General features: G+C 43.7%; 2 protein-coding genes across 4 annotated transcripts in view; one reads left to right on the top strand and one right to left on the bottom strand.

Moving 5' to 3' along the window:
* Positions 1-23,861, bottom strand: TPRKB (TP53RK binding protein). Of its 3 annotated transcripts, none has more exons than XM_033958050.1 (5): positions 23,839-23,861; positions 18,844-19,037; positions 12,367-12,489; positions 8,597-8,773; positions 1-706 (listed from the first exon to the last, which is right to left on the bottom strand). In XM_033958050.1, exons 2-5 carry the CDS (start codon positions 18,982-18,984, stop codon positions 623-625), a joined length of 525 nt encoding a protein of 174 aa, XP_033813941.1. In that variant the 5' UTR covers positions 18,985-19,037; positions 23,839-23,861; the 3' UTR covers positions 1-622. The 3 variants fall into 3 exon arrangements, with proteins under 3 accessions (XP_033813941.1, XP_033813938.1, XP_033813939.1); XM_033958047.1 differs by lacking the exon at positions 23,839-23,861 and adding an exon at positions 23,195-23,323; XM_033958048.1 differs by lacking the exon at positions 23,839-23,861 and adding an exon at positions 23,049-23,184.
* LOC117366564 (putative Dol-P-Glc:Glc(2)Man(9)GlcNAc(2)-PP-Dol alpha-1,2-glucosyltransferase) overlaps positions 23,351-24,449 on the top strand; it is a 15,406-nt gene continuing 14,307 nt past the window's right edge. The window contains exon 1 of the mRNA XM_033958045.1: positions 23,351-23,540. Within this exon, the coding sequence (XP_033813936.1) occupies positions 23,376-23,540 (165 nt within the window). The 5' untranslated portion in view covers positions 23,351-23,375. The remainder of the gene's footprint in view (positions 23,541-24,449) is intronic.

Genomic DNA, 24,449 nt, shown 5'->3' with positions numbered 1-24,449 from the left:
TAATTTTGCTATTCTTTTATTAAGCCGTGTTTGTGCTATGTACAGAATTATATTTTGCTGCAAGGGCAGCAACATTTGGTTTTGTCAAGCTCTTTCTCCTAGTCACCCCCTTTTATCCTCCTCCACTCCTCAATACCAGAATCGCATTCCCTCCTTTCATATGGGGTTTCGGCTGCCCTGGAAGCTGACTTCATATTCAGTACCTATTCAGGAGCATCTTTCAGTCATCATAGCAATATGTTTCTTCAATTCAGACAAGACTCATCAGGAATTGGTGTAAAAAAAAAAGAACAAACAACAACAAAAAATACAAAAACTCAACTTTCCCAAAACTCACAAAATAAAAATCCAGGAACAAACCCTATACAAGGCAAAAATTTAAAATGTCCTCCATAAGAACACTGGATATTGTCCTTAAGATTCCTGAAAATGAAGGCATCCAAGAACTCCAAGAATAAAAATCTCTTTTTCATTTATGAAGAACCGAAGTATGGAGAAAGCCCTCCTTAAAATACTCCTTTAATCACCTGAGCTAGGTAACTCAATAGCACACAAGCTCTCCAGGCTTGAAAGAATCTGTTTGCTATCTCTTAAATGTTTAAAAAAAAAAGGTTGGTTTCCCCTATACATCTTTTGTTGACATTCGGCAAATAATTCCATCTAACAGTGTGCCAATCTTTTCTTCATGTTGGGTAAGTTTGTAGATCTGTTAAAACATAAAATAAAGCACAAGTGAGTAAGTATATAAAGCAGGGATAAAATGCAGCAGCCATTTAATCAGTGTGAACATATCCATACTAATCAAACTTCCTAAGCGGGAACGAAATGAGAACATACAGGATGCACCATTGTATGGTGGCTGACAAACTGAATTGAAGGGTAATTAAACTCAAAGGGATAAAGGTTAGCTATAGTCCTACTGTGATCATTAAAGATATGAACAAGTGTCAACAGCAAAATTGGCAATTCTAGCTGGTTTTGTTTTATATGAATTATCCTGCTGTTTTGCTGAAGAGATTATCCAAAAGTGTAAGAGGTATCAGAGAATCGGTTGATAACATATTAACACATCTTAAGTTATAAAGGCTCTATAGGACACTCTGGGCTCTTTTACAAAGGTGCATTAGGGCTTTAACGCATGGAATAGCGCATGCTGAATTGCCGCGCACGCTAGACCTTAATGCCAGCATTGAGCTGGCATTAGTTCTAGAAGCGTAGCGTGGGTTTAGCACGCAGTAATTTTATGCGTGCACTAATTTCTTTAGCGCACCTTAGTAAAAGGAGCCCTCTGTCTTGATGCTTAAAGAACTTTTGATATAACACTCGTATTTTCTGGTAAATTGAGCCAATATCTGCAAACTTTAAACCATTCTCTACTTGGGAATTATGAGGTAGATGTGTTACATATGAGGTATGTGACCTGAAGATTTGCTACTGTCTATTTGGCTGGGCATTCTGCTTTGTGGATGAAACAATTGCTGAAATCCAGAGAAACGATTATATTTATGCATGTGTTTTAGAAATGTATTCTTCGATTCTATTTACTGAGCTCAAAATTGTGTGCACAAATTTGGGTGCACACCCAAATTGAGCATACAATTTAATTAACAAGCTAATTAACATTGATAGCTGGGCTTTAACAATTATTGGCACTAATTGAAATTTACGGGCACATCTTTATAGTCGCTATTCTAAAAAGATGTGAGCATAATTTTTTCTGCATGGCCATAGAGGGGGCATGGGTGGGTTAGGAGCATTTCTAGGATCCCAGCGCTAAGTGCTGCTCTATAAATGGCACCCAGCATTGAGTCAAAAAGGTAACAGCAGAGAAGACAGAAAAGAAATACAGAGAAGAAATCTGTTGTTCCAGAAGATCAACTCAACACAACTCGTGTTTCAGCCAAGAAGGCCTGCCTCAGTAATCTGGAGCTCCTATTTTGAAAATATGTTTTTTTTTTTTAAATGATTGTATGTTCAAATGATTTTTATTATTCCAACCAGAACATACAAATAGAAGTTGCATACAAATCCAAAAAATAACATTGCAAGCTCACCCCCTCCCCCCCCATCCCTCCCCACCCCAAAAGTCCAATGCCACTACCATGGCTGAGAGTGTAAGATAGTCCTAACAATTCAAGAGTCTACTGCGAGCATATGGTGTGAGGTCCTGCCAGAAGCATTCCCAGGTTTGACAGAATTTGTGGCCCGGTCCACGATCTAAATCTCCCACTAGTCTCCGCTCCAGCGTCGCATGAACAATCATCAACGCTCTCCACTGAGCGTAGGAAGGGGGATCTCGGGACAGCCAGTTAGTAAGAATTGCCTTCTGCCCCATCAAAAGCACTCTAGTGACAAAGGCTGACGTTCCTTTGGGTTTGGGCGCAGCTATATTATAATGTCCAAATAAAGCTTTGGGTTGTGGGAGCCAACGCCTCCGCCAGAGCTGCGTAATATAGTGCCCTAAATGTCTCCAGAACTGTTGAATTTTGGGACAATTCCAAAGCATATGCCCCAATGAAGCGTGAGCTTGTGCACATTTTGGGCAAGAGTGAGTTGTAGTAATCTAGGTTGCCTCTTCCTAGCCGAAACCTGGCTCACTTCTGACTCAGACCCTAGCATTACTGAATTCTGCCCAAACGGATACAAACTAAAGCTAGTATGTAGAGAAAAGAGAAGAGGAGGAGGTCTAGCAATCATTGCAAAAAACAACATTAAAGTCCTAGCCATGCACTCCACCCCCCACCTAGACCTTCTAGCCTGCCAACTTTCTGACAACACTCTCACAGGAACTCTGAACTGCCTTCTCTGCTATGTCACACCAGGAAAATGGAACACCTCTAAACAAGAACTCGAAGAATTTATCCTCCAGCATTCTCTCTCCTCCACAAATAACCTGATCCTAGGAGACATCAATCTCCACTTAGAAGACCACACCTCCAAACAAGTAGCGGACATTCTTTCATACCTCAACACCCTATCTTACCAGATACTCAATCCCGAACCCACGCATGAAAAGGGCCATCAACTTGATATAGCCGCTTACACTTCCCCCAACCTTAACACACAAAACATCCACATCACCAACGGCTCATGGCATCCCACCTTATGGTCTGACCATTACAAGTACACCTTCACAATTAACTGGGTGCAGAATAACAACAAACCCATGCCACACACAACAAGCTTCAAGTCCAGAAAGAAAATCGAACCTACCACATTCTGGGACACAGTAGACCCAGAAATAGACCTAAACAATCCCAAAGGATTCATAAACACCTGGCGCTCCACAAGTGAATCCGCTTTAAACAAACTAGCACCACTAAAAACAAAAAATAAAATATGCAGACCATCAGACAAATGGTTTGACGCCGAACTCCTACACCTAAAAAGACAATGCAGACAATTAGAAAGGATATGGAAAAAACAGAAACAAGACCACACCAAAACAGAATGGAGACACCAAATCAAACAATACAAAATCAAACTGAAGGAAAAAAGAACAGACTACTACTCCAAACTCATTGGCACCGATAAACCGGACACAAAAAAACTTTTCAACCTTGTTAGAAATCTCACTGATACCAAACCCCACCTCGCCACCCTAGGAAACCAAACTCCAACAGCCTCCCAACTAGCGGACCATTTCAAACACAAAATCATCACAATCAGATCCACATTCAACAACTCTCGAAACATCTTAGAAGAGATACTAACAAAACCCACAAAAGACGAAACCACCTCAGCAGATAGGATCTGGACCGACTTCCCAACGACACAATGGTCAGACCTAGACCGGCTGTATAAAAAATACAGCAAATCTTCATGTGATTTGAACAATTGTCCTCCTTATCTACTATCTACAGCGTCCACTAAATTCACAGCTGGTCTCACGCTATGGCTGCAAACCACCCTAAGGGAAGGTCAGTTCCCCCCGGAACTTGGCGAAATCATAATTACTCCCATACTAAAAGACCCCAAAGGCCCAATAGACAGCCCAACAAATTATAGACCAATCGCTTCTATACCTCTATACGTCAAACTCATAGAGGGTCTAGTAGCACAATATCTCGCCAATTACCTAGAAGACCACCACATCCTACACCCTACTCAATCCGGATTCAGAACCAATCACAGTACTGAAACACTTCTGGTTTCCCTACTAGACATAGCCCGTCAGCACCTCAGCAAAGGAAATAAGTTATTAATCATCCAACTCAATCTTTCAGCAGCATTCGACTTAGTTGACCATTCCATACTACTCCAGATACTAGATGCCATAGGAATATCAGGTAATGTTCTCAACTGGTTCCAAGGATTCCTCAAAACAAGATCATACAGAGTCAAGTCAAATGATCTTCTATCCGACTCATGTTCAAACCCCTGCGGAGTTCCACAAGGATCCCCTCTATCGCCCATACTTTTCAACCTCTTCATAGCATCCCTAGGCACGGCCCTAGACGCCCTAAACATTACATCCTTCAGCTACGCGGATGATATAACCATCCTCCTCCCCTTCGACATCCAAGACCCCACCTCCAACGGACGCCTGAAAACAACATTGGAAACTGTAGAAAAATGGATGACGAACCACAAGTTAAAACTGAATGCGGAGAAAACCAAATTCCTACTACTAGAGAAGGAACAAAAACCATCCCTAACAGAACTAGATGTAAACACAATCAAATATCCAATACAGAATACTCTCAAAATTCTGGGAACACACCTAGACAGAGGCTGCACAATGCAAACACAAATACACAAAACCATAAAAAAAGCATTCTTCACCATGCGAAACCTAAGAAAAATAAGAAAACTCTTTTCCAAAGAACACTTCAAGATCATTGTACAATCCCTCATACTCAGCTCCTTAGATTACTGCAACAGCCTCTACCTACCTTGCCCAAATACTATGATAAAACAACTACAGACCGTTCAGAACACAGCTATCAGACTCATCTACTCGCTCAGCAAATTCGACCACATCACACCCGCCTATGTAGACTCTCACTGGCTTCCGATAAAAGCAAGAACTCAATTCAAACTCTACTGCTTACTTTTCAAAGTAACCCATGGTATGGCCCCCAATTACCTGAACAACCGTCTTTGCTGCTACCGACTACCCAGATCAAGAAGAACTCAGAATCTTTTCAACTTCCTCCCTCATAATGGTACCCGACGTAAGAAACTTTACGACAGCCTTCTAGCAACTCAGGCAGCAAAAATTGACCCCCACCATCACCAAACTCATGATCAAAACAACAGACATCAAAGTGTTTCGGAAAGAAATCAAAACATTTCTTTTCAAAAAACACGTCCTTACTTAATATTCCCCTCTCCAATTGCACATGCACTCTCCCCAGCAAATAACACACTAGTCATCCCCTTGAACCTCATTTACGAAAAATATCCAAACTCCTAAATAAGCATCTTCCTTAGGTATCCATTTAACTGATTCCTTCAAAGTTAGGTATCTTTCTTCAGTTGCCTATATTGTTTTCCCCACTGAACCTTGTAACTACTTGAACCCTGTCAAGTTATTCTATCGATAAATCCAGATATCTTATACTTGTATTTCTATACCACAACATGTAATTTACTTAAATCGTTGTAATGCAATTCTCTCGGTAATGTCCTGATCTCTTTTAACTGTAATCCGCTTAGAACCACAAGGCACAGGCAGAATAGAAATCACAAATGTAATGTAATCCCCATCCGAGCTGCTCGTTTCGGCAGGATATAGAGTCTCAAAATAATTTTTAACTGCATTTCCCAGTGGACAATATTAGGAGACACCTTCAGAATGTTTTTCAGCGTCCTCTGTAGCTGTTGGGCCGTTAGCGTGCAGTGCAAGTCCTCAGCCCATGTTGCCACTAAGATGGCCAAATTGGGGCCAGAGTGCCCATCCCGGATCCCCACTATGTGAAATCGAAGCGGAATCCGCTGTTGTGCAGAAAGGCTAAAGAGTTCTGAAAGAGCCTCCCTGTTATCTTCCTCAAGATGGTGCGCCGGAAGAGACTGAACGTAATGTCGGATTTGGTAATATGCAAAAAAATCATTGGGTGGTAAAGTAAATGTCCGACGTAAGTCAGCAAAAATTGCCAGTTTCCCCTCCTCGGAGAATAAGTGTAATAGGTATTAAAGTCCCTGCACACCCCACCTCTGGAAGGCGGTATTTTGCAGTCCAGGCTGAAAGGCTCCATTGCCTTGGATGGGTAAGTATAATGAAACCTCAGAAGGCAATCTAGCAAGTTTGCAAACCCACTTCCATGCTCGTCGAGCCAGTGCAAATATCGGGTACTGGGCCACCAAAGGACGAAGCCGCGGGTCCGCCATATGCAAGAAATAACTCACATGATACGGAGTTTGAAAATATGTTTAAGTGTGTTATGTACCAATATGACAAACTAAGTGCATGAACATGAGTCTTACAACATGCAACTGCTCAAACACAAGTAGCCAATTCATGAAAGGCAGGCCTTCTTGGCTGAAACACGAGTCATACTGAGTCGATCTTCCGTTTAACAAAATTCATCTCTTGGGTGTATTTCTTCTCCGTCTTCTCCACTGTTGCCTTTTCATGTCTACATTCTGCAGAGGAATCCTCTTCTGTCGCTTGCTCAACACCGAGTGATATTTATAGAATAGCGCTTAGCATGCACTTTTTTTTGGGGGGGGCAACCAAATTTGAGCACCATTTACAGAACTGAGTCCTTACTGTAGGTCAGATTTGAAATCTTATCAGTGTGAGGCTGACACAACCGTATTTTTTTGTAAAGTGTGTAAATCAGGGCTGCCCAAGTCCGCTCCTTGAGATCTACTGGCAGGCCAGGTTTTCTGGATATCCACAATGAATATGCATGAGAGAGATTTGCCTGCACTGCCTTCTTGGTATGCAAATCTCCCTCATGCATGTTCATTGTGGATATCCAGAAAACCTGGCCTGCCAGTAAATCTCGATGATCAGACTTGGCCAGCCCTGGTGTAAATCATTGCTACATATTCTATTAATGGTATTCAAACAAGTGAAAATTCAAAGAGGCACTAAAGACTCAACTTGTCTGACTCTCCAAGGTACAGATCTCTGCTTGTGTATTTAATCCACCCTACAGTTAACATCTCAATGCGACTACCCCATAATTACACAGTGAAAGCCTTTACCATATAAGAAGCAGCACTTCTGTCAGGCTCCTAAGTGACATTTAGGGCTTGTTTTACAAAGCCGTGCGGCAACAGCCCTGAAGCCCTTTAAATCTCTATGGGCTTCGGGGCCGTTACTGTGCTGCATATCTACTCATGCTTTTTCTATGAGCAGTCTGGCTTTTGTTTTACCCTTCCAGCAGTTTCCCCAATATCATTTCCATCCCTTCCTCCCATTCTGACCTTCTTCAACCAGCTCAGAATCCTCAAGACCTATAGTTCTAAGAATTATCATAAACTAATTTCCTTTCTGAGCTCTCTAGTGCAATTCTAGTGGCTGACAGGCTATACAGCTTAATATTTATCAGGACTTGTGAATGTGTCCTGCTAGAAAACACATTTTACAGTGCTTTATTTAATGGAGATAAAATAGCTAGAGAGAAATATTTATGGTACACATTTTTGACATTTTCAAACGTGAACACATTATTTTAACTGCTATCAGTATGAGGACAGGTTTAGTTAGATAGAGATCCAGTTGCCACATGGATGTCTCCATTACTGCTGGGACTTCATATTATCTTCTGCTGTCTGTTCAAAACTTCTCCCTTTTGTCTATAGTGAAAATTCTGAAAATGTAAAAGATTCAGATTTTCTGTAAAAATTTTCACATTCTTAAATCAGTGAGTTTTACAAAGTCTTAGTAGCTAACTTTCAAAACTCCGATACATATTTCTCTATGGGGATGAAAAAGGCATTAGAAGATAAAAAGGACAATGTATAATTTCATGGGACAGTTAGGGACGTTCTAAGTACCTAATTTTATTTTATTGTAACCTGTTCTGGGCTCCTGGGGAGGACGGGCTACACAAAATGAACAAAGTCAATCCGAATAGAAGTTGAGATCCCCTTTTTCCCCCCAAAAAGGAGGAAAAATGGTTAACTTGAATACAAGTTGGGCGGCATAATATTCAAGTATCCTGCTCTGTCAGGCTCTGCACCCAGCCCCCTCCCTGCTCTGCACCCACCCCCCTCCCTACCAAGCTCTGCACCCAACCAGTAAGAAAGCCGCTCAGCATTGAGAAACAGCGCCAAATCGCGCTGCTGCTCGTGCCGCCATTGGATCGCGCAGCCGGTTAACAGTGGGGCAGGAGTTCGGAAAGCTTGCTCCTGCCCACTGCACCTCCACCAGGGATCAGCAGAGGTATGATAGGGCAGGGAGGAGGAGGGAGTCAGAGTCTGGTGGCAGCCTTAAAAAATTCTGGGAGGGGGCACTGACCCAAATATAAACCAGGACCCCCATTTTTGGGCCAATTTTTTGGCCCCAAAATTCCAGTTTATATTCGAGTATATACGGTAAATAAATAAACATGTTTAGTATTAGTGCTCCTTTAAAATACTGCTCAAGATAGATCAATGTGAAATCAGATTACAATTCTTCTCCTCTGCCTTTTCATACCTTTTTGACCTTTACAATGTCTGCCATTTTTGATAGCTCCATTACAGAAACCTGCTGGCCCTCTACTTGGGATACTATTTCTTCAGGATGTACAGCTTTCGTCCCATCTTCAATCAAAACAATGAGAGCTGTAGAGTCACAGTCTGAAATGCCAAACTTTTTAAAAGCTTCTGAAATCTGAGCAAGAAAAACAACAGTAAGTCCCTTGCCATTATTTCTTTATTTCACTGAAGTGGTTACACACAGAAAACAAAGTCTCAAAAGTAAAGGAAAACCACAAGAAGGCCCTGTCTCATACTTAAGACAGTAATATCATAGTGGTTCTATGTTTTCAGCTCTTCTTTATCTGGTTGCACACACTCACAACCACATGTCTCTTCTAGGGCTTTTAACAATCTGCTTATGGGTTGGTTCAATCTGCCTGTCTGGAGGTACAATAACTCTCATGTAAATACACCGATTGGGTCCAAAGAAGGAGAAACACGTAGCTGGCACCTTTCCTACTGAAAATAACCATGATCTGACAAAAGGGTCAAAGTTAGAACATTTTAATTTATTAATATATGTTTTTTGTGTATATCACATGGATCATCCACTTTTCCCATTCTCACACTTTATCTTGTTTCCTCTGGCATGGCAGGTCTCTTGTCTCTTCATCCTCCTCCCCAGAACAAGCACCCAGAAATGGCTATTGTATTTTAGATTTGGGATTTTTAGATTAACTTTAGACTAAATTCAAGTTCAAATCATGCTACAGTCAGGTAAAGTGCATAGTTCCCTGCACAACAAGGCTTGAAATCTAAGGGCCAGATTTGTGAACCTACATTAAGCCCTATAATTGCCAATGAGACCTTTCTACTAATAATTCATATTACCGTATTTTCACGCATATAACGCGCGCGTTATACGCGTTTTTACCTACCGCGCATACCCCTCGCGCGTTATATGCGTGAGCGCGGTATACAAAAGTTTTAAAACATAGTTCCCACCCCGCCCGACGCCCGATTCACCCCCCCCAGCAGGACCGCTCGCACCCCCACCCCGAACGACCGCTCGCACGCGCTCCCACCCGCACCCACGATCGGAGCAAGAGGGAGCCCAAGCCCTCTTGCCCGGCCGACTCCCCGCCGTCCGATACATCCCCCCCCCCGGCAGGACCACTCGCACCCCCACCCCGAACGACCGCTCGCACGCGCTCCCACCCGCACCCGCATCCACGATCGGAGCAAGAGGGAGCCCAAGCCCTCTTGCCCGGCCGACTCCCCGACGTCCGATACATCCCCCCCCCCGGACCACTCGCACCCCCACCCCGAACGACCGCTCGCACGCGCTCCCACCCGCACCCGCATCCACGATCGGAGCAAGAGGGAGCCCAAGCCCTCTTGCCCGGCCGACTCCCCGACGTCCGATACATCCCCCCCCCGGCAGGACCACTCGCACCCCTACCCCGAAGGACCGCCGACTTCCCGATAATATCGGGCCAGAAGGGAGCCCAAACCCTCCTGGCCACGGCGACCCCCTAACCCCACCCCGCACTACATTACGGGCAGGAGGGATCCCAGGCCCTCCTGCCCTCGACGCAAACCCCCCTCCCCCCAACGACCGCCCCCCCCCAAGAACCTCCGACCGCCCCCCAGCCGACCCGCGATCCCCCTGGCGACCCCCACGACCCCCCCACCCCCCTTCCCCGTACCTTTGGTAGTTGGCCGGACAGACGGGAGCCAAACCCGCCTGTCCGGCAGGCAGCCAACGAAGGAATGAGGCCGGATTGGCCCATCCATCCTAAAGCTCCGCCTACTGGTGGGGCCTAAGGCGCGTGGGCCAATCAGAATAGGCCCTGGAGCCTTAGGTCCCACCTGGGGGTGCGGCCTGAGGCACATGGGCCCAACCCGACCATGTGCCTCAGGCCGCGCCCCCAGGTGGGACCTAAGGCTCCAGGGCCTATTCTGATTGGCCCACGCGCCTTAGGCCCCACCAGTAGGCGGAGCTTTAGGATGGATGGGCCAATCCGGCCTCATTCCTTCGTTGGCTGCCTGCCGGACAGGCGGGTTTGGCTCCCGTCTGTCCGGCCAACTACCAAAGGTACGGGGAAGGGGGGTGGGGGGGTCGTGGGGGTCGCCAGGGGGGTCGCGGGTCGGCTGGGGGAGCGGTCGGAGGTTCTTGGGGGGGGGCGGTCGTTGGGGGGGAGGGGGGTTTGCGTCGAGGGCAGGAGGGCCTGGGATCCCTCCTGCCCGTAATGTAGTGTGGGGTGGGGTTAGGGGGTCGCCGTGGCCAGGAGGATTTGGGCTCCCTCCTGGCCCGATATTGTTGGGGAGTCGGCGGTCCTTCGGGGGGAGGGATGTATCGGACGTCGGGGGGGGGGGCCTCAGGCTTTCAGGATGGGGACAGACCTTCAAGGGGGGACAGTGCACGGAAGTCAGGGGGGGTGAACGGAGAGTCGGAAAGTCAGGGCGGGCGAAAGGAACGTCGGGCAGCATGCGCGGTATACCCGTGAGCGCGGTATACCAAAGTTTTTGTACATATCATCGTGATTTCTGCGCGCTATACCCGTGTGCGCGTTTTATACGGGTGCGCGTTATTTGCGTGAAAATACGGTAATTGTATTAATGTGCATTATATGGTTTAATGCAGATTAGTAAATCTAGACCTAATTTTGTACCTGAGGCAACAGAGAGTTAAGAAAAGTGGGAGGAAAGATGGGGCAAGGGTCAGGGGGATAATTCACCCTTCCTAAACACAATTGCCCCTTGCACACCTCTAATGTTACTCCCCTATACACACCACCCTACCACTCATTCACAAGTCTCCCCACCAGCAAGTCCCATAAAACCCACCTAGTTACTCACTATCTATACAACCATACATTTACTCATATACGTACCTACTTACTCACCTATTCAGCAAAATATGCCTTTATGCAACACTTACTGGGCAATTCTATAACTGGCACCTGCATGCTTAGTGTGGGTAAATGCCAAGATAATTGGCACTTACATGTGTAATTGCACTATATGTTATTCTATAAGGTAGCACACAAGTGCCTTAGCACATAACTCTAAGGAGGACATACACATGGGTGGAGCATTGGAGGGGGATGTGCATATCTTTAACTTATGTAGCACTATAAGTTAAACATGGCGCATGAGGGTGATGTGCCCATTTATATAGATATAAATATATATATAGATCTGCCATTGACCTGGTGTAACCTGTTGTGCCAGTTCAAGCATCTTGGTACACAGAGGCCTTTATAGAATTGGCACCCTATACACAGCATCAGCACATCTATCTGGAGGCACCAGTTTATAGAATTGTCCTCTTAGGGCTGCACATTTCAACTTCTTTTTATTAAAAGAACATAAATATGCCCCAAAGACTACAGAACATTTGCTAATTTGAAATCTGTAAAATATGCAATAAGGTTTTATGGTGTCTGACTTCTCTCATAAAGCTTTATGGTGTTCTGAGGCAAACTGGAAGGGGGGGAGGTTAAGATGATAACTAACACATGTTTGTAAAAAAAACCCAAAACAACAAAAAACCTCAAAGATGGCAGGGTTCACAAAAGCATATAAGCTAAAAAAAACAACAACAGAGAATTGGAAGAAGTTTCTATTTTCTTTCAGCATTTATATATTTCCCTAGAGGTTACACGTGAAGTTTATATTAAACACAAATATTTTGCAGACAGTATATTAGCCTTGGCCTTTGCAGGTGAGTGTTAAATGTAATGTTCTAAAACAAATTTTCACACAGCAGAGTAAACTTACATTGTTGGTTGGTGAAAGATTGAAAATGATTTCGGAATACAGGGTCCGAGTCTTCATTTTGCCCAGCTTCTGGAGATGAACTGCTTTGTTTGCTGCCACTAAAACTTGAAATGGATCAACAATCTGCCAAAAATGAAAACACAATAACAAAATAAAATATCAAAATACAGTATTTTCCCTCTCTCTGAGTGCAATGAAACTGATAGATTTTACTCCTTCTAACTATAATCAAATGTAATGCAATTTAGTAAAGATTCCTATAACATTGCAACTGCTGTGAAGCTGAAGATGTCCTTCTTTGAAAGTACTGTATCTGATAAACACACACCATTATTAACATCATTATGGTCAAAAATCATGCAGAGACCCCCCCCTGAATCTTTGGATGAGAACACTACATTGGCACAACACCAAGGGGTCCTTTTATCAAGCTGTGCTAGGGGTTTAACACGCGTTAAACCACCTGCCGCGCTAGCTGCTAACGCCTGCATTGAGCAGGCGTTAGTTTTTTAGCCGGCCTCGGGGGTTAGCGCGTGATGAAATGTCCGACATGCTAACCCCACTAGCGCGGCTTGATAAAAGGACCCCAAGACAATTTAAAACTATTGTCTAAGTACTATCTGTTTTCCTTCAGCTAAGAAGCTGCAGGAAAACAGATTGCAGAGGTAGTATCAGTTCCATTTTATTCAGTAGACAAAAATGCATAAGGGATCTTCAAAAGGTTTCCGCACTTTTATTATTTAAACACTATTTATTAAATATCTCAAAAGCAAATCATATTACTTTTCCACATAATAACCCTGTTTTGCAATACTTTTTTTCTAGCATCCTACTAACACACTCTCTTACCACTTCTCCAGCCCTGCCCCTTTCCCACAAAAATATAAAAGTGCAGAAACTTTTTGAAGAACCCTCATAATAACTGAAAGCATAAAACATGAAATCCGGTACAGAAACAGCCTTTGCCAAAGTCTCCAGTGATCTATTCCTGGCCAAATCCAAGATCCTATACTCGATCCACATACTCATGACCTATCCGCTGTTTTTGACACTGTTGATTATCACCAACTCCTTGATATTTGGTCCTCACTTGGATTTTGGGGCTCTGTTGTCTTGGTTTTCATATCTCTCTCATCATGCTGTTAATATATGTTGTGTACCTCAGGGCTGTCTTGGAACCTCTTTTCTTCTCTTTCTATACCTATTCCTTTGGTGCTCTGATCTCCTCTCATGTTTTTAGTACCAACTTTATGCTGATAAACTTCCAGATAATTCTCTCTACATCCCCTACACCTCTCTCTCTACACTCTGACCAGTGTGAAAACAGGTATGCGCCAGATCTGGATCAGTTGGCTGTAGCAACAACACACTTTTAAAGGAAAAACACTGGCTACCAGTAATCCGTAGAATCACTTATAAGATAGCTCTACTTACTCATAAAATACTCATAAATAAAGCCCCGACATTTCTAGAAAGATATTTAATACCATACTCCCCCATTAAAATCTTTAAGATCAGAAGACAAAGCCCTATTAACAGTCCCTTCTTTAAAAGTTATATACTTTAGGAGAGACATGATTTTTTCTGTTTCGGCCCCCCAAATCTGGAACTTACTTCCACTTAATCTAAGAGAAGAAAAATTATTGAACAAATTTAAAAGTCTTCTAAAGAGCTGGCTTTTTAAAGATGCTTTTTAATAGATCAGTCTTACTATATTTTAGGGTAGGACGAGGATGTTCACTGAAATATGTAGGTATTTGTCTCCCATCCTGTGTGTACTAAACCTATACCCAATTTTATTTTTGGTTTTATTTTTTTAATTTTAATATTGTAATTTAAGCTGCCCTTTTCCCTAATGTTTTAATGTCAATTAGCAGTATATGTGATATATGCGGATTTTATTATTTTATCTGATGTAAATCGCATTGAAATGAGATTTTGTGATCTAATCAAATAATTTATTAAACTTAAACTTGAAACTACAATTGAACCAGATCTGGTGCATGCCTGTGTTCACACTGATCTGATTATTTTAGCTCCTGAAGCAGTCATCTGGCCAAACTTGGCCAAGTCAGGCCAAGTTCAAAATCCTTCACTCCTGTTGTACAATAAAGGTGGCTTTGTATTACTTTGGACTTCTGTGGTCTGTTCATTGTTTCCTTCAGTCTTGATAAATGAAACTTCTTAATTCTCTTATTTGTCCTCTTTGTCTCAAATAGTTTGTAAGCTCTATTGAGAAGGGACTCTCTCTTATGTGTGTAGAAACAGGCTGTGTACATCTATTAGAACCACAGAAATGGAGTACCAACACTACTGTGATTGTTCATCATCTATTTTTCATATCTACTATGAGGGATGCTGAAAAGTTCTCAGCCCAGCCAACTTCCTAACTCTGAGTGTTATTTTGCCAGTGTAGCTGAAAAGTGTTATTTCATTTTGCAAAGTGCCAATCTGCAGAATTGTAATGCTGTATTTTGACATTGTTTCAGATCATTGATTGAATCATGTCAACAAAAAGTGTGGAATTTTCAAATGTGGATCTCCGAGCCATCATGAAGTTCCTATTCCTGTAAAAGAAAACTCCAAAGAAAATCCATGAATATATGATGCAAACATTGAGGCCCAGATGCACTAAAGTCAACGATTGTCTAATGATCATCGCTAAACCGGTTTTGACTGGTTAAGTGATGATCAGATTTGCCAACCCGATGCACAAAACGGTGGTTTTCTGCACCATTGCTTATTCTCCGATCTGACCATGCAATACAAATAAGGTCATTAATATTGAAATGCCATGTAAACTAGCAGAGCAATCGATGCTCTAACATGGTTTCTTGATGCAGAAAAACTTTTAGCGATCTGAAAAAGTGACAGGTCAAGACCAGTTGCTTACCTATCCTACCAATATATTTATAACATAACATACCATACCAGGATGCACTGGGAAGGTGGCCTAAGACTCTGATTACCCCAGATTCCTAAGGACCCTCCTATAGGAGGGGCTTAAAGTATCCAGTTCGACCAGGGCCTTAGGTTCCTCCCCAGTAGATCCAGGTTGCACCGGGAAGGGGAAGGCCCACCATTTCAAAGAGGCAGGCCTGCTGGCAAAAGGAAGTGGGTATCTTGCCAGCTTCTACAATGAGGTACAGGGAAGGGCTGGGAGGGGATGCTTGAGCTGGGGGAGTTATGAGCTGACCCCTCCCCAACCCACTAGGGATGTCTTTTGGGGTCTTCTTGGTAGGGTTGTGGGAGGGGGGATCTTACTGTAGGGTAGGGGTGGTGTCGGGGGGACCGTGGGGTAGTGCTGAGGGAAGAGTCGGGGGGTGGGGGGGGGCAGTGTCGGGGTCCATGTGGCCTGGATGCACAATGGGATTGCTGAGGCATAAGGGAGTGGGCATCCTTCCTGTCTCTCTGACTGCATCGCTGTCGCAGGGGTGGCCGTCATCCTCGGGGAGTTTGGGGACCCATGGTTGTCGTCAGGGAGGGGATGCAATGGCTGTGGTCAAGAAGGGCCTGCACAATTTTTTTTTTTTTTTAAATGGGGACAGGTATTGTGCGTGGATAACATGCACAACATCTGTGTCCATTAAAAAAAAAAAAGGTTTCCTGTCCTGAACAGCTAAGGCTGCTTCGGGGCTTCCCCTCTCTCTCAGCTGTTTGGGCTTCCCCTGCTGGCTCTGCGCATGTGTGAGAGTCACTCTCACAGCGAATCATTAGCAGGATTGAATGGGGACTATGACAAACCTCTGCTCAAATCATTTGCATGCAAACTTGTTTGAGGATCAGTCTCTCTTTTGGAATCGGCCAAAAACCGCACCGCAGCGGACCCATGTGGTCTTACCAACCCTGTTTAGTAAGTACATCTAGGCCCGAGTGACAAATACTCAATATACTCCACAGTGAAGAAGCAGTGTGCAAACTTTCAGCATGGAGATTTTGAGACCGAAGATACAGCAAGGTGTGGGAGGCCTCCAAAGGTGTCAACTCGAAATTGTTGACTATGTCCATGACCTGATTTGGCAAATCAGCGAATATTGGCTAAAACAATTACTGAGACACTACAGATATCCAAGGAAAGTGTTGGGTGTTTAATTCATGAGCAGCTGGCTATGCAGAAACTGTCAGCCAAGTGGGTGCCCAAATGTTTGAATACTGATGAGAGACAATGTCAAGTGGACAATTCCAAGTTTATTGTGCAACTTTTTCAACAAGCTGATACCAACTTTTTGGACTGTTTCCAACCCTTAAAAAGAGTTTGCGAGGGTGACAATTTTTGAGTGATTCAGAGGTGATTGCAGTAGCGGAGCAGTATTTCAGTGACCAGACATTAGAGTATTTTTTGGAAAGGTTACAGCAGGGGTGCCCAATACATCGATCGTGATGGCAATATGAGTCGATTGCAGAGCCTATTTACTGGCCGGTCAGCCTTCCTCTCCACAATGTCCCCCACCACCCTCCCTGTAGAAGCGTTGGATCGACCAGCATTTCGTTCCCCGATGTCAATTCTGACGTTGGAGAGGAAGTTCTGGGCCAGCCAGGCAGTGGTTGGCTGGCCCAGAACTTTCTCACCGACGTCAGAACTGACATCGGGGAGCGGAATGCTGGTTCCCTAATGGCGGTGGCAAACCTAGTGGCTTGAGGGCCTGTTCCTCGATGGCGGCAAAACTAGTGGCTTGGAGGAGGGCAGGGAGAAAAAAAGAAAGGGGGCAGGCAGGAAGATAGAAAGAAGGGGGGGCAAGGAGACAAAGAAAGAAGGTAAACAGAAAGAAAGGGGGAACAGGGGTGTGAGAAAGGGGGCATTGATAGAGAGAGAGAGAGAGAAAGAAAGGGAGGCAGGGAGACAGAAACAAAGAAGGGGGCAGGGAGAAAGAAAAAGTTGGGGGAGAGAATGAGGTCTGGAGGAGAGGAAGCATACAGGAGGCTGAAAGAAGGGAAGAAATATTGGATGCACAGTCAGAAGAAGAAAGTGCAACCAGAGGCTCATGAAATCACCAGACAACAAAGGTAGGAAAAATGATTTTATTTTCAATTTAGTGATCAAAATGTGTCCGTTTAGAGAATTTATATCTGCTGTCCATATTTTGCACTATGGCTCCCTTTTACTAAACTGCAATAGCGTTTCTAGCGCAGGGAGTCTATGAGCGTCAAGAGCAGCGCAGAACATTCAGCGCAGCTCCCTGCGCTAAAAACTGCTATCGTGGTTTAATAAAATGGGAGGCGGTATATTTGTCTATTTTTGTATGGTTGTTACTGAGGTGACATTGCATAGAGTCATCTGCCTTGACCTCTTTGACAAAAACCCAGGAATATAAATGATAATTAACATTTTCTCTGCGTACAGTGTGCTTTGTGTTTTTAAAAAAAATTTATTGTTGGTAGATCATTTTGACTTGGTCATTTTAAAAGTACCTCGCAAGCCCAAAAAGTGTGGGCACCCCTGGGTTACATAAACTTCAGACTCGATGTGCCAAGTGTATTGAACTTAGGGGTGAATATGTGGACTACCTCGTAAGTTTCATGGCTGCAGTGAGGTGCAGTGGTTTAAGCTACAGCCTTAGCACCCTGCGGTTGTGGGTTTCAAGTTTCAAGTTCAAGTTTAATAAGATTTGTTATCGACGCAAAATCATGTATTTCAATGTGTATTACAGTTATCCAATAGATACAATAAAAAAGGGTAGACAAAATATGACATTATATACAGATTAAATCTATTCTAACACAAAGTGATACATAAAGGGTAATTGGGGTGGATTACAATCTTTAATAAAAAAAAAAAAAAAGGAACATTTAGGGAGGAACATGAAGGATGGGAATCACATAAAATTCATTAAGATCTGGGAATTTTATGTTTGGGGAGTTAAGCTGTGCTGCTCCTTGTGACCCTAGGCAAGCCACTTAATCCCCCCATTGCCCCAGGTACATTAGATAGACTGTGAGCCCGCCGGGACATACAAGGAAAAATGCTTGAGTACCTGAATAAACTCATGTAAACTGTTCTGAGCTCTCCTGGGAGAACGGTATAGAAAATTGAATAAATAAATAAAATAAAAATAAATTCTTAGTTGGGCTGAGAACTTTTCAGCAACTGCTCGTACAGACATGGAAAGGTTCCTCATTACCTCTCTCTTATAGATACCAAAACATTCACCAGGGCTAGAAAGTGAATGGTCTGTCTCAAAAGATCAGCTTCAGCACTGGATCTTATGATAACAAACCAAGGAGGCAAAGGAACTCTTGTGAAAATATTGTTAGCCAAATGGCAGCTTAGGTTGCCATCATTTCATTAAAGAGCTCTACAATTTACTCTTTCAATTTACTAATGCATAGCATTATACTTTGACACTATCCACCCATGAATAACTTTTCCAGCTGGATGGAAACACTCCTTTACTTTGAGAAATAATTGGAAAAATGCATCATTCATAATTGGATCAGCTTCACTCATTACTTCACACTCTTCTGAGACTATTCACTCACCACTGTAGAGTTCAGTAACGCTCCATCAATTGATCCTGACATTGCTTTTTTCCTTAAAGTTTCTGCATTTCTTACATCTTTAAACAACATAAGGGTCACACTAGTATCGGGAAACAGTTCCAACTGATGTGTCACATGCATTTTTCCAGCCAGGTTTATTCTGTAGCAGACCCCAGCAGTCAAAGCTTAGACAGCTGAGAAAGAAAGAGAAGTATGATTAGTTTTCTACTAAATTTACTAATAGCTAATAATGTACTTTTGAAATTAACATTTACTCCTATTGTTATTTGAAATTGTCTACCTCTCACAAAACTAAAAGAAATAGCTCTGTGCCAGTTCAATAGTAACCTTTTTTCTCCCATCTACTTTCAAAAAATGATCTTGTTATTATTCACAAATTCTTTGGGTTCTTTTGATGGAAATTTTGCACAAAGTTTACATGTGGCACCATTCTTCAGCATTGGAAGGTTAAGTGACTTTATGAATGAGCAAGTAAACAGCAGGAGCACTACAGCAGAGCTATCAACTCACCCAGTTGTTAGAAGGAAATCTGTGTAGCCAGTCCTGGATTTCTGACTAGAGGCTGAGTAAATTTTGGTTATAGCGCTGACAGTGGCCCTAAATCTCTTTTTCTGCCTAGTTAAAGCTGAAAAGTTATTTTAATTTTTGGTCATGTTTCAGTTTTGGCTAAAAATAACTGTCGGGGTGAGATCATGGCTCGTTTAACAGAGCATTGGCAAGATAAGTTGCATATTATGGATGATTTAAAATTCCTTGTTAGAGGCCATGGTTTTTCAGTGGGGCTGTAACTTGCAAGCATATTTGTGGAAATAAGAGCAATCTTGGATTTACTACTGGCAGACGGGTGTCCCCATTTGTCCTCAATCTTGAGGTCGAGAGGTGGGCATTTCTCCATTGAATTATGACATCATATCTGGGTTTTGTAGGGATAAACAGGGAGAGTGTTAGCAACAAACAGGAAAAGGAAGCAAGATGAAAAGAATGTGAGGTACCCTTCAGCAGCGCTGAGAATTGTGTCTGAGTCTGTATTAAGAGAAATACTTAGGAGATTTGTGGTATTCTTTTTACAGGTGAAAGAGCAGACCACTTGGTCATTCCAGTTTTTTTAAGAGTGGGTTCTCTGAGGAAGCCAATCTGACGAAACGTGTCAGAACCCGCAAGTCTTCTGCAAACCCTTTTCAGTTAAGTGTATGAATAACTGAAAGTATATTGGATAGTAATGGTTAGAGCACAATGAGATTGCACAGAAAAAGTAACTTTTAAGTGCTGCGATTGATCAAGAGAGGCACATTTAGGGGTGTGTCCCTGGCTGTGATCTCTCTACCATAATGGTTCTGAGCACTTATAGTTATACTGTGGAAAAGCATGGAAGTGAACTGTTGGGTGATCTTTTTATTGTGATTGGATTATCCTTGATGTTTTGATTCACCCTTGTGTGTGAAGTTTTTCCCAGTTTTCCCACTATACCACTAGGCTGCCAGGGATTGTAAGGTAGTTCTGGTGGTGGGGGGCTACTTTTTGTATTCTTTTTTTTTTGTACAGCAATTGTAAATAATGTAGTTATGATCTTGCACAATAGTTTATATTAGATAGAGTGCTCCAAACAAATGCTTTTGTTTCAAAATTTTGGCAGAAATTCAAGTCTTTAAATTTGGGATGATAATCGCTTTTGGAATTAACCTCTTTGTACAGTTATGACATCTGCTGTTGGTCTGAGTGTGACACAACTACTACTACTATTTATCACTTATATAGTACTGAAAGGCATAAGAGCCCTGTACAATTTGACATTTAATAGACAGTCCCTGCTCGGAAGAGCTTACAATCTAACCTGGACAGATAGACATGACATATAGGGTTGGGGATGCAGAACCGAAGGTGAGAGAAGTTAGGAGTTGAAAGCAGTCTCGAAGAGGTTGGCTTTTAACTTGGCCTTCAACACTGCTGGAGATGGAACCTGCCATAGGGATTCGGGCAGTTTGTTCCAACATTTACTCCTATTGCTACTTGAAATTTTCTCTCTTACAAAACTAAAAGAAATTATAATTCTCCCCCAGTTCAATATTAAGGTGGCTTTTAGTTTCAGTTCTCATTATCTGCAGTTCATGTGTATGGAAGTTATTTTGCTTGGAAGCGGTGGCGTATTGAGGGTAGGCGGCGTCCCCCCCCCCATACCCCCTTTCCCCGCTCCTTTTTTTTTGGGGGGGCCCCATGACCCTGAAGTGATTTCAGAGGGGAGCCAGGCCAGCTCGAGCAGCATGCCTGAGAAGTTGTGAAGATTTAAAGAGGGGGTGGGGGGGTAGAGAGATGTCAGCACCCCCACCAAGACATTATCCAAAGCAGAATATAATAAAAATAATGAAAGACCTGTATTTTACTTTGAAGTGGGGGAAGTAAAATACAGTTCTTTCACTATTTTATTATATTCTGCTTTGGATACTGTGGGTTCAGAAGAGGGATGTAGCCTATTAGCTCTGATAATCCCAATAAGCTCTCACTGGCCCACATTCACACAGTCAAACTTCACTTTTCAATGGATTTTTGCCTGAAACTGAAAAAAAGCAGTTTGGGTCGGCTTGTGCCGACTGCTCATTCATTCATTCGGACTGCAGTAAATTATTCTGACTGCAGCAGCAGCATCCTGATTCATAATAATAATTTTATTCTTATATATCGCCATACTGAAAAAATTCTAGGCGGTTCACAACAAGGTGAGCTAATACATGGGATACAGATAAAATACAAATTAGAATAATGGACTTAAAAACAGATAAAGACAGAAAGCATTTACAATATAATGCAGAAAAGAAAACAATAGTTTAAAATTGGGGAAGCATTGTTGACAGTAGAGAATGACACAGTGACAAAATTTATCACCGTTCCCGTCCCCGTGGATAACCGCGGGAAATAATCCCATGTCATTTTTTAGTGTCTATTTCAGCCTCAGTCCTTCTACACCAGCATTCTTCAAAGCAAAGCTTGAGGGTCAGTGGTTGTGGCCATTCATACTCTGATTCTTCCCTCTCTCCTTAAAGAATGACATGAAGATTGTTTACCGTGGTTATCCACGGGGACGGGAACGGTGATGAATTTTGTCACCGTGTCATTCTCTAGTTGACAGTTTTTAAAAAGAACTGTTTAAATGCCAAACAGCCAGGCAATAAAATACCGGCATGGCAGGGAAAGAAGTAATCACTAAATTCATAGGCTATGGCCAAATTGAAACATTCACTTGTTTTATAGACTGTGGAATCTACTGGTATCACTTTTGGAACTAGTCCCAGTATGTAACCATCTTGCAGACTATCATCGGTCCAATTGTCCATTCTTTGGATTTATATGAAAATTTTAAAGTTTTTAAATATTTCTTTTTAATCTTTTCTTCTTCTTACTTATTGTGAATTAACTTATGTATAGATACGTGCACAGCAGATATTGCTATATCTCCATATTTAAGTTCTTATCTATTACTTAACTTAAGTGTGACTGTTTAGCCATCAATCCAGAGTTGTTAATGCGACGGAAGAACTCCGTTTCGCTCTATTTAGTTTAGTTAGAGCTTCTTTTGTCCTCCACGGCAAAAGAAAGTCGAGGTGTAGAAAAAGTGACTACCATGGCTAAATTTCAAATTTCCTGAAGAAGCTCTAACTAAACTAAGTAGAGCGAAATGGAGTTCCTCCGTCGCATTAACAACTCTGGATAGATTACATTACATTACGGATTTCTATTCCGCCATTACCTTGCGGTTCAAGGCGGATTACAAAAGGTTAGTTTAAAAAAAACAGAGTTACAATGATTAGCTAGATGGCTCCATATGGAGGACTAAGTGACTTGCCCAGGGTCACAAGGAGCAGCGCGGGGTTTGAACCCACAACCCCAGGGTGCTGAGGCTGTAGATCCAACCACTGCGCCACACATTGAGTAACTGAGGTGTTTAAGGGAAAGAAGTAATACATAGAACAGATAAAATACATCAAGTTGAATACTGTATAAGGAACTTGATTGAAAAAATGAAGCAGAATGCATTAAGATACCAGCCTATCAAAGAGTTGAGTCTTCACTCTTCTCTAAGGGCTTCTTCACATGGGGGGGGGGGGGGGTTGTTACCTGTATTTCAAGAACTAGGACACCCCCCGTTCCCCCTCCTCCTAACCCCGCCACCGGCCTTATTAACTTGTGACCACCTCGCCTGTTCCTTCTTCTGGCCACCTATTTTGTTAGTGTGTCACATCCACGATGCAAAGCGAGGCCTACGCGTAGCTTTTTCTAACTTGCTCTGGGCCTAGTCCATCGCCTCACGTCCGCGCGGCTCGGTTGGGCCAGCTCTTACCTGGCTGGCGCCGGAGGAAGACGGGGCTCTGCCCCCAGACCCTCGCGAGAGGGGAGGTGGGGGGGGGGGGGGGGTGGCTCTCTTGCGCGCGCCGCCCCTCTCCGCTTCCGGCCGAGAGCGGGGCGGGCCCGAGGCGAGCTCCCGGCGCGGCTTGCTGCTGCTGCTGAGTCCGAGGCCGGCAATGGAGCGGCCCGAGAGCTGGTTCTTCTCGGCGCTGCTCAGCGTCAGCTTCTTGCTCTCCTGCCTGCTCTTCTCGCACATCAACCGGCAGCAGCGGCAGCCCTACATGGACGAGTGGTTCCACGTGCCGCAGGCCCAGCAGTACTGCGGGGGTCGCTTCCGACAGGTACCGGCCCCGTTCGGACCCCCCCCCCCCCGACTCGCCCCAGCCCGCATCCCTAGTATAAGGTCCTCGGGGGGGGGGGGGTGTCACAGCTGACAGGTACCAGCCCGAAACGGATCCTGATCCAACTCAGAACCCCCCCCCCCCCGGAGTTAGCTTCTCTGGGGGGTCATTGCTAACAGATTGTACTCCTAAACTGCCTCCAGCACATGCTATCCTCTAATCTCAATTTACCAGAGGTCACATTCGACAGGAACAACCCCCTAATTCGAATCAGGCTGATCTGGACCCCCAGACTCACCCTGACCCCCAGCTTCCCAGGTGTCGCTTCCAACAGATACCAACCCCCAATCTAGACCCCAAACAACCTGCGCTTGGGCTAGTGTCACTTTTCCAAGGGTCACTTCTGACAAGTACCACTCTTGCTACAAATCCCGAATTTACCCTGAGACCAGCCCCTGAGACCACCCCCCTAGAATGAGCTTCACTGCTGACAAATACCACTCCTCTTAACTCATTATGAGCCCAAGCCGGTCCCCTAATGTCAAGTTCCAAGGTGTCAGTACCAACAAGTACGGTGTTTCCAGGAAAATAAGACAGTGTCATATTAATTTTGGGTCCAAAAAATGCATTAGGGCTTATTTTGGGGGATATTTTATTTTTTTCATGTATAACAATCATCTCTCCACCCCATTTCTTTCCCCACCTCCTTTCCTCCCCTCTCACCCATCCCCTTGTGCAGCAGTCTTTCTATCCCTCCCATGGTGCAGCAGAACCCCACCAAACCTCCCACTGACTCCTAAAGCAGCAGGGGTAGGGGTTGCTGAATCGAGTCCAATTGATCTGGACCCCAAACCTTATTCCCAGCCCAGATCCCCAGTTTCAGCATCCCAAGGGTCACTGAACAGATAC

Source organism: Geotrypetes seraphini, chromosome 9 (genome assembly GCF_902459505.1).
Source record: "Geotrypetes seraphini chromosome 9, aGeoSer1.1, whole genome shotgun sequence".
Taxonomy (NCBI): Eukaryota; Metazoa; Chordata; class Amphibia; order Gymnophiona; family Dermophiidae; genus Geotrypetes; species Geotrypetes seraphini.
This window is presented reverse-complemented; position numbering and strand designations above follow the sequence as displayed.